This window comes from Styela clava, chromosome 6, assembly GCF_964204865.1.
Source record: "Styela clava chromosome 6, kaStyClav1.hap1.2, whole genome shotgun sequence".
NCBI lineage: Eukaryota > Metazoa > Chordata > Ascidiacea > Stolidobranchia > Styelidae > Styela > Styela clava.
In genome coordinates, this window is record NC_135255.1 from 14,595,508 (window position 1) to 14,612,292 (window position 16,785).

At 34.4% G+C, this 16,785-nt stretch overlaps 2 protein-coding genes and 1 long non-coding RNA gene across 3 annotated transcripts; 1 reads left to right on the forward strand and 2 right to left on the reverse strand.

The window, feature by feature from the left end:
- On the reverse strand, window positions 1-3,802 carry LOC144424327 (uncharacterized). The gene is made up of 2 exons (XR_013476630.1): window positions 3,150-3,802; window positions 1-679 (listed from the first exon to the last, which is right to left on the reverse strand). It is a non-coding gene; the product is annotated as an uncharacterized LOC144424327 (long non-coding RNA).
- LOC120331665 (uncharacterized) lies at window positions 2,644-4,431 on the forward strand. The gene is made up of 3 exons (XM_039398788.2): window positions 2,644-2,931; window positions 3,821-3,935; window positions 4,088-4,431. The coding sequence occupies exons 1-3, from the start codon at window positions 2,655-2,657 to the stop codon at window positions 4,347-4,349; spliced, it is 654 nt and encodes a 217-aa protein (XP_039254722.2). The 5' UTR covers window positions 2,644-2,654; the 3' UTR covers window positions 4,350-4,431.
- A 499-nt stretch (window positions 4,432-4,930) lies between these two features.
- LOC120330921 (uncharacterized) lies at window positions 4,931-8,205 on the reverse strand. The gene is made up of 5 exons (XM_039397911.2): window positions 7,468-8,205; window positions 6,896-6,991; window positions 6,343-6,455; window positions 6,025-6,151; window positions 4,931-5,700 (listed from the first exon to the last, which is right to left on the reverse strand). The coding sequence occupies exons 1-5, from the start codon at window positions 7,517-7,519 to the stop codon at window positions 5,462-5,464; spliced, it is 627 nt and encodes a 208-aa protein (XP_039253845.2). The 5' UTR covers window positions 7,520-8,205; the 3' UTR covers window positions 4,931-5,461.
- Between the last annotated feature and the right edge of the window lie 8,580 nt (window positions 8,206-16,785).

The following is a 16,785-nucleotide window of genomic DNA, read 5'->3' on the forward strand; positions in this document are numbered from 1 at the left end:
TATGGCGAACCACGGCCTCTCGTCCGGTTACCATTCCAAGTCGGGTATGGGATTAGTTTTACTGTATTGTTTGTTTTCGGAAGCATGGACTTGGTGGTGGAGGAAGCCGTAACCGACCAGCGGTTACGTGAACCACCCAACGACGGCGAGGAGTCCAGCAATCCTCTCGCACATAACCATCCCTGCATGGGATTCGAACCTGCGAACCCACGCAGAGTAATCAGAGGTGCGGTGGCGCGCGTATTCCTAACGCTTAGCCCGTTGAGCCACACCGCCGCGCCAATATACTTTGAACAAAGTAGTAAAAAATGGGCTACAGTTTCTTGTACAGAGCAAGTATCGCATTCACCATCTGGGTGACAGCCTATTCTAAAAAGATGGTGGGAGAGCCTGCAATGTCCAGTCTGAAGTCTGAATATAATTGATTGATGATATCGCGTTAGAGAAAATTCGGATATGAATCTGCTGTCGGAACAACGACTAACGGTCGGAATGAACATTTTGAAGTGTATGGCAATGGTCGACGATTGGTATTCAAATTTCCATTTATTCAAACTTATACTTCTAATTACAGCTTTTGTCTCTTGTAGTGTATGTGGGATATTGTCGATAGCGGCGTTCCCAATACACGATCTTGCAAGCTGATTCGCTCTTTCATTTCCCAATATACCCATATGACCTGGAATTCAAATGTATTAGATGTTAATACCTTTTTTTCTCAAATTATTAAGTATATAAATTATTTGTGCAACCGGTATGTTAGTCGTTGGTGCAACCAGATGGTGAGATGAACCGTAAATATATACTGAATAAACTACTAAAACATTCGATACTTTTAAGAGCACCAAGACAATCCTAATAAATCAGTGCTGAGAAAGGGCGATTTAGGTTTATCTATTCCATTACCATACTTATAGTATAAATTTAGGATAGGATTTATACATTCATCTCGGGAGAGCCAAAAGGCGATAGGACGCTTAATCATTTGGCGTATTACGGATTCTCGTCCGGTTACCAGTCTATGTCGGGTCGGGATTAGTTAGCCAGGTGTTTGTTTTCAGACGCATGGACGTGAGTTTTCTACCTGTGTGAGAGGTATATTTTAATATTTTATGAGTGAGCATACATGGGCTTTGTTAATTTAAAAGTTAACCTAATCATCTCTTTGCAGTACAATTCGTTAGATGAGTTCATGTTGATGAGTATGATGTTGTGCATATAAATCTTACAAAAAAAGTCTTAACATGGTATAGTTTTCTCTAGTTTAACATGTCAAATTTAAGCATCGCTCCACAAAGCCATGCCAATCGCTCCGAATGTGCATTCCGGACAGTCGAACAATTGGATACAGATTGCATTTTATCACAATTTCGATCACTCCCTCTTTGCTTCTAGCGGAGTTAGAATAGAGACGTTATATGGTGCAACTGTGTCATGTGATATTTATAGATAGAATGAAATTCTTTAGTTTCGTCCAGTAGGTACAAAATAATTTTAGTCCGGGCTATTTTGCCCCTTGGAACATCGTTTTTTGCTCGAGCAGCTAAACTAAACTAAAACTTTTCATCGCAAAGGTTGTTTGTCGTAAATTTAGTAGTCTTGTTTATAACTTGTATGTTGCAACAACACACACCTAATGAAGTTCACACAAATATAAAAGTTAGATAGGTGGAAATAGATGAATGTTCATATACAATCCATGGATGTTTTCCTCTCCCTTGACCGCGAATTTCTCCTATATTTTACCAAAGCAAACTTCCCGATACATTTTTCGTGAGAGTTTTGGAGAGTATTGAATGTGGTGTTTTTCAATAAAGGAATCTGGTGACATAGCTAGCCTATATCATAATAGTATATCAGTTATATAATATAATAATAACAACAATTTTATGCATAATAAAATTACTTGTTAATATTCATCATTCATTTATATCTTGGCAAAATATGATTGCAAGGAAAACTTTTCAACAAATCTTGATCATGCGATATCTTCAAATTTTTTTGATATGGTCGAAGAAACAAATTCAGAATGCGCTTGTTATTTTTGTTTACCATCGGTTGGATTTGTTATGACGAAATAAATTATCTGAATCTGATCTGAATCCAACACAACGCTGTAGAACACGTTGTTTTACGATAAAAGCGCTGTCGATGCGAGATTGCTTCCCAAGCTCTGTAACAACATGAATAGCAGTTATAAAACTGTTTCACACATACTTTTGATGGATATCGAATAATATATATCATGCCGAAGCGGCTTGTTTTGTAGCTTTTGTTTATTTTTAATAATTAACAAAATGAAAATATCAATCGTAGCAATGACTTCCATGCGTCAAGTTGAATCTGTGGTATCCGTATTCGAAAATGGTTTCTGGACACGAAATGGACAAATGAATCGTTTAGTTATTATTGGACACGAACCGGGCCTGCAGATCTTTTTGGTATAATGTTGTTGTTGTTACAAACGTTTTCGAGTGCACTATTGTACTTATGGAAATTAATTAGTTGAATTATGAAAAAAATTAATTAGTTGCACTGAAATCTTCACTTTTTAGCAATTATGATAATCTTCAAAATCTAGTATCCTCATAATTATGATGTAATAATTGCTTTTTTGTCTTCTCACCATTTTGCGGAATGTGCTGGTTTTCAATATGGGAAACTGGTGGCAGTGCAACATTTTGTCGTTTTTCTTTGTACTTTTATTAGTCCTATCAAATGGAATCTCGTTTAATAGAGATTTTGACTTTTCCACAAGTTTCGTCGACGATACCTCTGAAGAACAAAGCAATGGCGACAAAGGCCCGTTTATTCCAACTATAACTGCTAGCGAAAGAGCAAAGCAGCAAGCACCAAATGCAACGGCCAGTATATTTTCGTCTGATTATTTCATGAATGATTTTAGTGTACTAGAGGCTACCGACGAACCAAGTGAGTTTGGTGTTGTACAATCATTTCGAACGCTTTATAGTCAGTGGCGTAGCAAGACTCTCGTGGGCCCCCCCGAAAAAATATTTCGTGGGAATGACCCTAAAAACTCTTGGACATAAGCTAAAACAACCCCTTTTTTATTTCGTCAAGAAGCTTAACATGTCGCTATTAAAAGGCAATGGTGACCTAAAATTTGCCGTTTATCTTGTTTAGCCTACCTTAATTTTTTCCATACCTTCCTCTCCTGTCCTATTTCTGTGTTTCTGTGCGCCACTGCGAGGTTTTGCTTTCGACATTCTGACAGCCTTCATGATTTTGCCGATGCGATCAAACCGCAAGACGCCGAAAATCGACGACTCCCTGCATTGCTACGTAACAAAACGATTTGAGCAGAACTAACGTCAACGTTATAAGATGTGCATTACTGGTTTTGCAATGCAGCTTCTGGTTTTGCGGCTTAAATTTCCTAATTCTAACCGCTTGGGCCCCTTTTCGCTGTGGGCCCTCCCGCGACCGCGGGGGTGGATGCTACGCCACTGTTTATAGTGTAAAATAACATAAAAAATATGACGTAATGGACACGAGATTCGATTCAAAAAAAAATATTCGATTCTTAAATCACCAGGTATTCGAAAATACCCAGCCCTAAATATATTGCAACCTCTGCCTAGCGCCAAGAGGGTATTTTTTTTACTAGGCAATCATGTCCAATTTCCGCGCCAACATTCTCATCTAAGATGCTTGGTAGGATACGCGAATCTATAAAATGTAACAAATTAATTGATGGCCTAAATTTTTAAAAAAGATATATATTCGCAATTCAAAAAAAGAAATATAATAGGATGCCCATGAAAAACCACAGAGGCTAAACGGCAAACATTTTATTCAGAAACTTCAAGAATCGAGACAGAGTTTGGGTTATTTGCTGAATCCAACTGCTACGGAACTAATCTATTTGTTTGTTACACGGGAGAATGTATAAATGGAACTCAAATATGTAATGGGTCTGCTGATTAAAATAACATTTTGTCCAACATTTATATGTAGTTGATAATATTCAATAAAAGCTAAATTTATTTTTGTTAAATATTAAATAAAGAAAAGTCATATAAACTGAAGAACTGATATTCAGACCAGTTTGCTTTATTGCATTCAGATACTACGACTGCCCACTCGGTGAGGATGAAAGTTTGGATTGTGGTGAATGGATAACGATGGTATTCGCACTAGTCTCCATGGTCATAGGGACACTTTTTGCTTTTCTTTTTATGTACATGTATTATCTCCGTATTCAAATGTTGGAAGAGGACGTCTTCGTTCGACCGGGCGGTGACATGGTCAGCGATTCTTACCGAAGATACGTTCAACTAGTTGAAATAGCTTTAAAAATGACGGAGGACGCGTCAAGAAAAACATAAGATTTACAGAACACATTTGCATACAGTACCATAACCAAGTTATCATTATCGCCAGACAAATAAATAAGAAAAGCTTATGCAATTCTGTTGATTTTGGACTCCTATTACAAGGATTTTAATCCGAGTCATTTTGCATGCTTGTTTGGAAACTTGGCAATAAGTTAAAAGCGTGTTTTCATGAGTTTTTTTATGCAAGTTTGCTCATTATAAGGCGCCAGCTATGAAGCATATTAAGTATTCTGTATTAACGGAATTAACGTTGTTGAAGATTTCATGTGTCGCTCACGGTATCGATCTGAGAGGCAACTATTTGATTAAAGAGAAATATGCGACGAGGAGCGCAAAATTATTAAAAACTGCAGACACACCAACAGTAGCGAGACATTTTAGATTCCAAATGGCAAACAACAAGCCCCATCCCACTCGGACAGCAGTTCTCCAAGCACGAACAAATACCAGTAGTGTATTATGGGCGTATTACGTCCAAGATTTTTGAATTATTAAAAAGATAAAAGGAAATGAATCTGAATTCATATTCACTCTAGTTCCCTAAATTATTCGAAAAAAAATAGTCATATACATAAGATGCATGTTAAATTTCATATATTGTATAGCATATTTCAAGGCAATAAAACTAATCACAATGATGATGATGAAGCTTTAAGCAGATAAAATGAAGAATGATGTGTACCAAGAATATAAATATAACACTGGGAGAAATATGGATAAACATAAGGCACTTGTAGTAAGATTATCTACAATGAAAAAATATTCAAAAATTAAAATCAATCACTGCGGCAAGTAGCATCTGTTATTAAAAAAAAGTTGCACCTGCATGAACTTCTTCAAAGAATGCGAAATATGAGAATTCATCGGATAATGTTGCAATGGAATGAAAATATTTAAGGTAAATTAAGCTGTGTGATAAATAATCATACCACTGACAGTTGCAGGCTGCTAATATGCAGGACAAATCATAGTAGATAAATCGTAGTGGAAAAAAAGACTAATTAAAATTAGTCATGGTAGCAAACTAGTAGCATTTTCATATATATATTAAAATCAGGTATCAAAATTTGAAAATTTGCTATGATAAATTGTATCGATGCATTTTACTGTGTTCTATTTGAATGATTGTGAGGAGATTTGTGCAACAAACACTGCATATACTTATAAAAACACCATAGTTCTACAACAGCACACACCATTCTTGCCATCACAAGCAAAATTGTTATAAAATGGAGATTGCTCATAATGGAAACACTTAAAACATTCATCTTCAACATATATAACCAAGGTGGTAGTATATGTAAGCCTATTATTGCAACAGCACCAAGGGGTGTCTTGAAGCCTGGAAATAAATAATGCTACCATTATGCACAAGCAGCAACAGTTCTGAAAATATTCAGCCAGGCAAGGGTATTAAATTAATTTTCAATAAAATAAGCCAAAATCCTTCCATACCACAGACAGTTTCTAAATAAGGGTACTTCAATTTGATTTTTTTATGCGGAAGAAGCTTGCAAAATAATTACCCTCACATTGAATACCTGTTTGATCACCAATGACTGCAAATAAATCAGAAGCCACAAGCAAATATAAAAGAACCAGCCCTGGGTAACAAGCAACACATGGCAAGCATCACCAGCTTATTTCAAAACATGTAAAATATTACCTTTGTTCATAACCAAGGACACAAAGTTTGGCACTTTTTCAAAAGAACTTTTCCACTGTTTTCCACTTGCTCGTTCTGTATTTCCAATGAATACGATCCATTCAAAAGCAATGACAGCATACCCAAACTGTTGAAACAAGAGAAATTTGTTCAGAAGGAGAAAAATTAATTGTAACTGCATGGCCATCAATATCTAGTTTATGTTTTCATGCAGCTATATTAGCTTCATGCATGAAAGAAGAATGCACAAAACAAAGTGGAGAAATATTTTAACCTTCAAGGAAAATCTGTGTTTGAAGTAAATGAGAATAAATTTACCTTGGAAATATAGCACCAAACCATCCCTCTACCAATAAGATCCACAATGACATCAAGAACAGCGCCAAAGTCTGATATCTGATTGAATTTTCGAGCAGCCCAACCATCAATACCTGAAATGGTATATTATACAATGCATTATTCAGATAGGAGATATATCTATAATACAATCAAAATATTCGAATAGTTTTGTGTGAATCAAAAGTGATGGTGTAAAAAATAATCATTTTGGCCATGTATATCGTAGTCAAATTATTCTGTAAAATTTGCCATTCCTCGTAATTATGATTTAATATGTCATAGGCAAAACAGTCTTCGCGTTTTCATTTTATACAAGAGTGCTCTAAATTCAATACAAGGCAGTACTATGCGCTTGTGTAAAACTATTTGAATATCTAGTGTTTTTGTTTATGATTCCATAGGTTAAAATGTTGATTCAAATTTCTACCAAGATGGTATACTGTGATGATCCAAGTTGTTGAATTGAAATTAATTGATCTAGTCATGTTTCATTAGCACAGCATGCTTAAATGAGCCATAAAAAATATTTTACCATCTAATATCACATTGATCATATAAACCGGAATGAAGAATGATGGATATTCAATGTAGTACCAAGACACTCCAATGAGTAATAATCGCAAGTAACCTGAAAAAATCAAACTCTCTTAAAAATTGATAATATTGCTCCACCATGGTACACACGGAATTTCAATCTAAGACAAGTGAGCCGAGTGAAAATACAGAATATAACTGTATAATATCAGAAACACAAAGAGATCTCTAATCAAGCTTCAAGCTCAGGATAGTATATAACTATTCAAGAGAAAACAGATGTATGCAAACTATTTAGAATTTGATATTACATAAATAACAGTTTGATTAAATTTTGAACAATTTGCAAAACTGTTATATATCTACAAAACTATATACCTGAAAACAACAATATATGAAAACGAATTTCTATGTTAACCCATGTAGACATGGCAACTTATCAGGCCATCTCCACCATGATGCATACATATAAATGATGACAGCAGATTCAGATATTCATTTCCCTAATTCTGAACCAATTTTAAGTATGATACTGTCCTGCCGTCCGTCAGTACTCTAGTTTAAACTTACCAATTAAGTTTGGAATAAAGAAAAATATATCCCACTTTGTTATTTCATTCATTGTAATGTTTGATGTTCCATCAAACTAGGCTACTCCCTGCCTGTGTGGTATCCACAGCGATGTTGTGTATCGGTATCGGACAGATAACGAACGATGAGCCTATGGACCTGTCGCAGCAATGATTCCATGTTATAATAAGGCACGGGAGATTTTAAGGAGCGCAGAGTTGAGGTATGGCAGTATGGTGCTGTACAGTCATCAATCAGCCTATCTACAGTAGAATGAGTAGATCTATGGTACCGTACCGGTACTGTATAGGCCACACTAAGGACGATTTTTCGGTATATTCGTCCCTATGAATGATCTCACCGAGAATGTTTTAAAATAAAAGTCTCGGATGGCCTATGCGGCTCACACTGAAATCCGTTTACCTGTTCATATTTTAAAGAGATCAATCGATCATTTTATTTTCGTTGGTTGTCATACACAATCAAAACAACACAAAAAATAAACTGACAAACAAAATGAAGAGATACTTGAGAGGCGACATTAGCTTAGTTTAAACTTTAAAGTGTACAAGTACGCGCTCACGCATAAAAAATAATGCAAGCACACAAAACAGTGAACAGCGATTCAAAACCAGGCAATACTTTTAAAGCATTTTAAAGTGAAAAAACACATAACAATCAAGTTTACCAACGGGGAAATATTTAGAAATTAAAGATAACGCAGTTCAAATCAAAATTCACTGCCGTAGCAATTAATCGCGTAGCGCAAACGCCGTGACCGAGCCGTGGCGATATGGAGCCACAAAAAACTTGAAATAATCGTCTTTCAAGTACCGGCAATTTGAAATTGATTGGTCCATTAGTTGTGGGTGACAACAGTTTTCGTATTTTTAAAAATTCTCGGTGCGTCGGCCTACACGGACCTAAAGAAATGTAGATCCGACCTGTCTTGGTTGCAACTGCAATATGACTTGCCTTGGCAAATCAGTAATACCGGTATATATGGGCTTTGAGTAATACTGTACGTCATAATCAGCAATAGATGGTGAGTTATAAACTTAAAATTGCGTAATGTTGATAACTCGCATCATACTGGGTGCTCGACAAATGAGGTATTGATTGCCCCGACGATATCTTGGCCGATCCGACGCGTACGTGATTGCCCCGGCGATATCTTGGCCAATCCGACCCGTTCCTCATTATAAATACCCACTAAATATATTTTGTGTAACAAAGAGTTTGAAATGCGACAAGCAATAACGTAACGAGGGTGGTACATGGGTTCTATTTGTTTTTGTCTGGCAGGCAAAAGGCATAAATGATCTATGATCATTGCTCTACAATGGCATTTCGGAAATCGATCGAATTTGATATGTTATTTTTGACCAAACTATGCCACTCGTTCTCGCCATTTGTGAGGTATTTTGCTAATCTCTACAGTCTATTTTCTTATTCGATGTATAAATATGTTTCATTGCGTTTTTTTTAAAGGTGTTATCTACAGAAAAGCATGCTTGTGCGAATAAGTAAATCCCAATGCTTGAAAATCTAAATTCGGATCATTTGTATCGTTAGCGTCCATTCCTTTCTATTTTCGAACCGAACTCGATATTCAGACAGAGAATATGCGCATGAACTCTCGAAGACAATATGGTCAATGAAGACAGCTGGGATGGCCCAATTAAATTTAGGCCTATGTAGTAAAATCGGAAACGGGAAAGCTACAGGAGGCGTCCCGCTTTAAAATCAAAAAAATATGGTAATCCTATTCATAGCCACATTCAACAGATGTATAGTTGATGAATAAATGGTTCCTGGTTTCATTGCTTATTGACGAATTTATATTACTCAAATATTTATATATATTTATACTCAAATATGTTTCCAATCTGTATTACTGAATCTCCCAAAACGTGCTTTTGTACCGCAGTCGTATGTAATGTTGTTGCATATTGACGACAAGTTTGAAACATTCGTATTTATAAACTAGGAAAATTCAGTTTACGAACGGAACTGTTACATTTTGATGGATTAAGCTACGCACCAGCCAAAAAACTTTTGTCGACATTCAGTTGAAGTCGCAATTAAATGAGGCGTTTGTTGAACGGATCATTAGCATTGGGTCATTGCTGTTTCATACTTTCAAAGTCAAAAAGAGGAAAATGACAAGTGACAGCATTTTATTGGCCAAAACACAAGGGCTAACTGCGATGATCATTTGCTCTGCCTTGGTGCGGAAAACGATGTAATACTTCCGCGGAGGGTGGTTTGAGATCATGTGTGGTTAGATGCAAGAGGTTAATGACAATTTGCCAATCGCTTTCATATATATTAAATAGAAATAGTCTTCAATTGTATGTAATAGATTAATCACCGGAAAACGTCCATAAAGGACGTTTCGGTTTCCTGGACCATAAAAATTCCCTCTCGGATAGGACGACAGGAGAGAGGGCAGCTCAAAACAGAGAGTCGAAACACACATGAACTCGGTATGGTGTCCGTATTGTTGTGGACTTCAATAGTTCAATTAGGTTTTTTTTCTAAAATATAATTCAGATACTTGTAAATAAATTATTTATTTATTGAACAATATCCCACACGTATCTGTACAATCATTTAAAAATTTTCATTTAGTCGCTTAAAATACATTATTAGGTGGCTTTGAAGTAATATAAAACTTGGTACAGTCTTTTGTTGTTATGATATTTTCTTTACTTTAAGAAACATTATCAATTACGTAAGTTTGTCGTAATGATAAAATAATAATCTGATGATTTATTCTAGTGTATTTTGAAATTGTTTAAGTTGTGAGACAACAAGAAATATTACAAAAACTAAAAGCATGAAAAAATCACTATTAACCTCTGGATAAGGGTAAGCTTTTGGGCACCGCGCAAAAAATTTTAAAATGTAGCGAATAAATATTGAAAGGGGAGCTTAGTTTGGGAACATGACAGAATTTGAAATATCACATCATAATATTGCTTTCAATTTTTAGTTCATAAAGCTATTAAAATTATAATTTTACTAAAAATTTCGTATTTTAAACGAGATTTCTTTTATTATTAGTTTTGTTTTAAATCTTGAATTTTTTATACGTTTATGGCGAGCCCACTATTATTCATACCGTCAATCATTTCTACATAATACTATATTATACAACGTGAGTAAAAATTTAGTTTCTGTGCTCCAGTTCATCTAAACGTGAAATATATATTATCACTTTATTTTCATTAATACTCCGGAACAAGACTTTACTAGAGTCCGAAAATTATACCGTAAAAAATACGATGCTAAATTAACACATTAAGATTTCAATCGTCAAGCAGATGTATTATACATTATCCGTCATATATATTTAACTATGTGTTCTTTCTAGAAAAGTAAATACTCTTGTAGTTGATAATACGAAATATTGACTACCGGCATATTCGAATACCTTATGCTTTCAGAATCGAATATTTTTTTCGAGTCGAAACTCAAATCCTTATATGTAATTGGATATGATTATCTTACTGCAATGGGTCCTCCAGACTTTAAATTACTGAAAACATAGAATCTATCACTCGCACAGTTTTCTGAGCGTTCACACACTATGAGAAACTCATTTCATCAATATCTCACTAAGAAGAAAACAGACATATATATGTCAGAATTGAATTTTAACGATATGGCTTCAATGAAAAAAATTGAGGGATTATGGATTCACCTCGACCTTTTGTGGACAAAAAAAAGCAAGATGGCGGAAATTCGAAATTCTCGTCTGAACTGATTCAAATAATTCACTATTTGATTCGAATATTTCTATTCTTATACTCGAATATTGTTCCAGTTGAAGTCATATTTCAATTCTTTTTTAATATTGTCTCGACTTGTATTTGGCTAATAAGTATGAAAAAGTTAGCCAAAAACTGGACCAATATCTTATAATGAAAAATATGTATAGATTTCATGTAAAATGAGAATATGATATTTTTATATGTTTACATTTTTTTCAATCGCGAATGCTTGTATGAATTCCTCTGTGGTAAGATTGTCTCGAAATCTGTAATGCTGACCTTGGGTTATGAGATACAAAATGACCAAAGTCAAGTGTTTAGGACTATCAACAAGACAAAATTACCATGTTTTGTCAATATAACGAATTCGGGGTTACGGATGAAAAGATTGGGGTTAAATTTGAACGTGAGGCTGCCACAGTGAAAAAAAATGTAAAATATATTGAAACACATGCCCGTCAATGCCCCTTGTGTTCAAACGAGAGATCATTAATAGCCGAGTGTGGATTCTTTCTAAATGTATTGACCTGTTAATTGAATTTGAATTAAATTAAAATTTCAAAACCGAGTTAAATTGCTTATGATGCGGTTAAATTTTACAATATTTTGTCAGTATTCGGATATATTCGCCTGCTTAAAATCTTGCAAAAACTCATAATACTTGACCTGTAGATATCAGGCGCACACGAAGGTCGCTTAGGGCTAACAATAAGGTATTCGTTACATTATTTGCTGATGGTGACTTTTGATTGATGTGACCGTAACGCTATTTATCGTCCGAAGCCGTTTGGCTACAACTAAAATGATTTACATTGTTTATATATAATTTAAAGATCTTTTTAAAATTAGATAAAAATACCGATAGTTTCCAATCCACATTTATCAAAGACAAAAGTCAGTGAATGTCTTCATCGTTTAAAAATGTTTATACTTGTTATTAGACCTGAAAAGGAAAATCGGAATAAAAGTGCATAGCATTTGTGCGTCAGGATGGTAAACTGGATTGCTTGCTCGTTCGGTGGTCACGTAGAATGTCGATTGACCCTGCCATTGTGAAGCTTTCTTAGAATACCGAATTGAATTCCCAGCTTTTTGCTCAATTTACCCAAAATATTTTGTTGCTAGAAAAAAAAATACTTTTTATATGGCGTTTCAAGCTTTCACTTCACACAAATTTCTCTACAAACAAGCACGTGCGTCTATTTTACTTCCGCATAATAATAGATAAATTTCTCATGCTGGAGGTGCAGTTTTCGACCATATATGTGAACATTGTTGTTATGATTTGTAATATTAATTTTAAAGAAAATTTCTACGTGATATACATATGGTTACAAATTGTACCTGTTGTAGTTGACGTCGCCGTGAGAGAGATATTTCAGTTTTTCGTCAATCCAAATAAAATAACAGTCATCGTAATAATAATAAAATAGTAACTCTTCCACGGAAAATGATTGCCCAGTATTGTGGTTGCTTGAAGGCTATTTGACATTCGACCTATTTGATACATTTCGCGGCGGTTGTTCATCACAAAAAGTACACCACTTCAAGACAAGCTGCAGGTGACCGTTGGGGCGGTAAATTCAATATTTTGATGGGATTAGGGGAACGGATTACGCATGCAAGGGTTATGTCCGGGGCGCGTAAGCTGGCAGTTGGGTGACATGTCTAGTTTGATGTGAAAATAGTTCCAGCACAAATACTATGCACGAATTGATTATAAATGTGACAGGAATAATGCGATAATTTGTACTAGAACACGCTTTTACTGTATTGGAATTAAAGTCTCGTTATAGCTGTTGTCAGTGGAACCAAAATGAAATATTGCCGGCAGGATTTTCACTTTATTTTAAACCAACGAGAACAAAATAATCTGCATTTGACAACGATGACCAATATTAATTTGTGTACCTTCATTGTTTATAATAAAAATTAATTTGTTTCTAAAATCCTATAATTCGACCTCAAGAAAAAAACATTTCATGTACCGACATGAACTTTTGCTAACTTTAACTTTCAGTCAATTTGTGGCATCGTTCCAACGGTGTTAAACAAAGCATGGTCAACAAGAAAATTTATTAATGGTCGAGTTAATGGGTTTTTAATGGACTTTCTTGTCTAGTCTGCGTTTGTGTAAGGCCAATCGCTTACAGAATCTTCGTAGCTCAGAAATTCAAATTCGTTTGTAACTATTTACAACAATTCCGAAAGTTTAGAGGAAGCTGAGAACAGAACGGAACTTTTTACTCGGTGCAGTCAGGTTTCAGAATGATAAAAATTACGAATAAGAACTATCTATAAATATAGGTATCTGTAGACATATTGAAGATAATATGACAGAGGAAAAAGAGAAGTGGTTATCAATGTGACTACCTCTCGCCAGTGTCAGAAAAAATAGACAATTTGTGAAGATTTTTGACTTTGTAAAAATAGATAATTTCTAAGCATTTTTGACTTTGTAAAATAATATGAAGAATTTTGTCAGTCATTTCAGTGGCTTAACTTTGCCACGGTGGCATCGACAATTCTAATATTACAACGATATCATCTTAACTATTTTCAAGAATTCCAATTCTAATACTTCACGTGATTCGCACTAATATTCCATCATATTAACAGAAGTATTGTTTTTATGAAAAGCGATTCGTATTTGTCGCAGTGATGAAACATTCACCATGATCTTGTTGTACCGATAGCACAAGTTGATCACATTTCGATCAATGACGTCATGTCGAAGTAGTTAGTATTCGCATAAAATAGCCGCGTGACAAATTTATTATACTATTGTATATAGATTTTTTCTTTTTTTGCAGTAGGTTAGATCCAATAGATTTGCATATTTATAACTAACAAATAAATTCTGCACATCCAACCAGTCAGTCCTGAATTACTGTAAGATATGCATAATTTACTATATTTTCGATTATGTGCGTATATCTAATGAAAGTCGAGGACGGGTCTTCTTTTATTATAGTTTCATGAGAGTATTGCGAGATCAAAAAAACTCCACCCGGGTCGGAGTTGAGAGGCAGTTAAGTGGTAACGAAACAATATTATTTCAAAATTCGCACAAAAATAATACGAGCCACCGATCCACGCTAAGCAACACTCTTAGCATCGTCGTCCCTTTTGTGTCAATGACTCTCAAGCTAAGGATGCTTCAACTCATCGCACAGATGTTAAAGCGAGTTTCGAAGCAAAAACATTTGTTTAAAACCAGTGAAAAGTGTGTAGTACCGCGTAAGAAATATCACGGCCCTCTTGTTTCTTCATAACTTTATACCAGCGTGTTCAGTTATAACTCTCGTGAAAAATCTCAAGTATCAAATAATGATCCCTCTTACGAATACCTGATTTGAAAAGCCTGGAAAAAAAAATATTATATATAAATAAACGTAGAACCATACAAATGAAGTTAAAACAAACAAAAAAATATTTATCCTAAATATTGTGGGTATTTTAACAGCAATGCCAACGTTGTATATTCTGGTATTAGTAACTGAACATGGACGATGTGCTAGACGCTTTTTTATTTTGCATCGAGAAACCTATGTATAGGTATAAAATTAAGATGAAAGCAAATTGTTACTTGAAAATTCAAATTAGTATCTAATAGTACTGACATAATAATTGTCTCAAATTTTCCATTTCTTTTTTTTCACTTGAGTATAAAGGAAGATTCTAATATTTTATTATACAGTTTCCAAGTTACTTTTTTTTTCAAAATGAGCGATTTCAACATTTTCGGACTATCGCGTCTGACATTTCTATGGTGTCACGTCATTCGTTACAAGTGAAGCGAACTTGTTTCTCTCGTCCTTTAATTGTTTGTTCTCGTCTAGCTGGGGCAACATTTAGCAGACGACAGATTGAGTGACTGATAACATCTTTAGTAAGTGTGAAAAGTATATCTATATAAAAATCGGATGTTGTTTTACATCGAGTAAGATTTGGAGAAGAATTTTATTTTATAAGAAAACAGAAGAATATACGCTGTATGAAGGTGGTATAATGAGGGAATAAGTCGATATGTGAATAATAGGTGCCGGCATATATCATGTTTCAGCAAAAAATGAAAGTATGTAAGTTAATTTTTTTTTTATGTATTACTAATGTAATAAAAACGAAATGTTTTTCACCAGTCTCGGACATTTCTTTTTGTCATTGCATTGATAGCTAAAAAACACCACAGGGACCAAAACTTTATACAAAATTTGAAGATAACTTGTCCATTTGATTGAATATATTAAGTTGGAGATATAGGATATTTGGAAATGATAGTACTGTTTTAAACAGGAGTTACAGTGTTTAAAATTCTGATAGTTGTGGTGAGGTTATCCGCGCTGTGTTCAAAGTTTGTCCTGTCTGACTGTCAGCCAATCTTCTCCAATCCAAAAATGCATTCAACTGGGTAATTTCAAGTCACAAAATTTTCATCCACGAAAGAGTGTTTTTTAATATACATTAATTGAACATTAAAAACGTTATTAAAACGTTGAATGTAATAAAATATCAATTGCAGTACATAAAACTCTAATACCGATTAATATCTGTAGAACGTTCAGCATTGACTTCTGACATTCACACCTTAGGATATTTAAAAATTGATCATTTATTTGTAATCTGTATCTGGTATTTCACCTTGATTTGTGCAAATATACTAATTTAACTTTATCTGTTTCAAATATGTTTTCGTAAGTCATCCCCAACGCGCCCGCATATAATTGTCTCTATGGGCAATGCCGATAATTGTTAAGTCCGTGCTCGGTGCCTTGAGTCTGCCGTGTCTGAGTCCCGTAACAAAAGAAAATGGCGGACATGAAGTACTAGTAATAACTTTTCTCGGCGCCCGTTGTTTAACAGCCGTTTTCTGTTTTTGGAATATTTCTCAAACTCAGTTCGGTGAGAGTTGAATGGTATGTTGAATTGTTATAGCAAAACGAAAGGGAAGAGGAAAATTTATGGTATATTTGAAAACATATCCATTCAGATATCATAACGAGCGAGTTGTTTTTTGATATTTGAGTATTGTATTTATTTTTAGTATTCAGGAATATAAATCAAAATATAATAATGTTAGATAAATTTATATTCGGATATTCGAAAAAAAAAATTATCGCTGTTTCGGGTGATATTTTTCGTATCCGTCTACTATGACATGGTCAAAGAGAAAGACAAAAGAAAAAATATTATTAACCATTTTTTAGGCTGTGTAAATTTATAAAATAAACAGTAGAAATAAATATTCGACAGGATGATGAAATTTGCGTCAATACTCTTTAGACAAGTATCGAATATTTTTTTGACAAAAAAAAGTTTGATGATAGTTATATATTGAATTATTTTTTAGTAATTTAGTGTCAATAGATACAATTAAGCGATACTGTTTGCTGGAGACCAAAAAATGAATGATTATATATTATGGTAAAAATATGCCGCAAAGATTATTATAATCAAAGTATCTATTGTCGATGGTATCAACATCGTTCGCGCTTTGATTAAAGTTTGTAAAAAAAATCCTCTGCAATAAATTATAAGG

Excerpts from the sequence above, each read along its gene's own strand:
- LOC120331665 (XM_039398788.2), top strand. The coding sequence starts at position 2,655 with ATGGGAAACTGGTGGCAGTGCAACATTTTGTCGTTTTTCTTTGTACTT. Across the intron at positions 2,932-3,820 it reads AGAGGCTACCGACGAACCAA|AAACTTCAAGAATCGAGACA; the intron begins GTGAGTTTGGTG and ends CATTTTATTCAG. Across the intron at positions 3,936-4,087 it reads GGAACTCAAATATGTAATGG|ATACTACGACTGCCCACTCG; the intron begins GTCTGCTGATTA and ends TATTGCATTCAG.
- LOC120330921 (XM_039397911.2), bottom strand. The coding sequence starts at position 7,519 with ATGAATGAAATAACAAAGTGGGATATATTTTTCTTTATTCCAAACTTA. Across the intron at positions 6,992-7,467 it reads CTTTATTCCAAACTTAATTG|GTTACTTGCGATTATTACTC; the intron begins GTAAGTTTAAAC and ends TGATTTTTTCAG. Across the intron at positions 6,456-6,895 it reads GATCAATGTGATATTAGATG|GTATTGATGGTTGGGCTGCT; the intron begins GTAAAATATTTT and ends ATACCATTTCAG.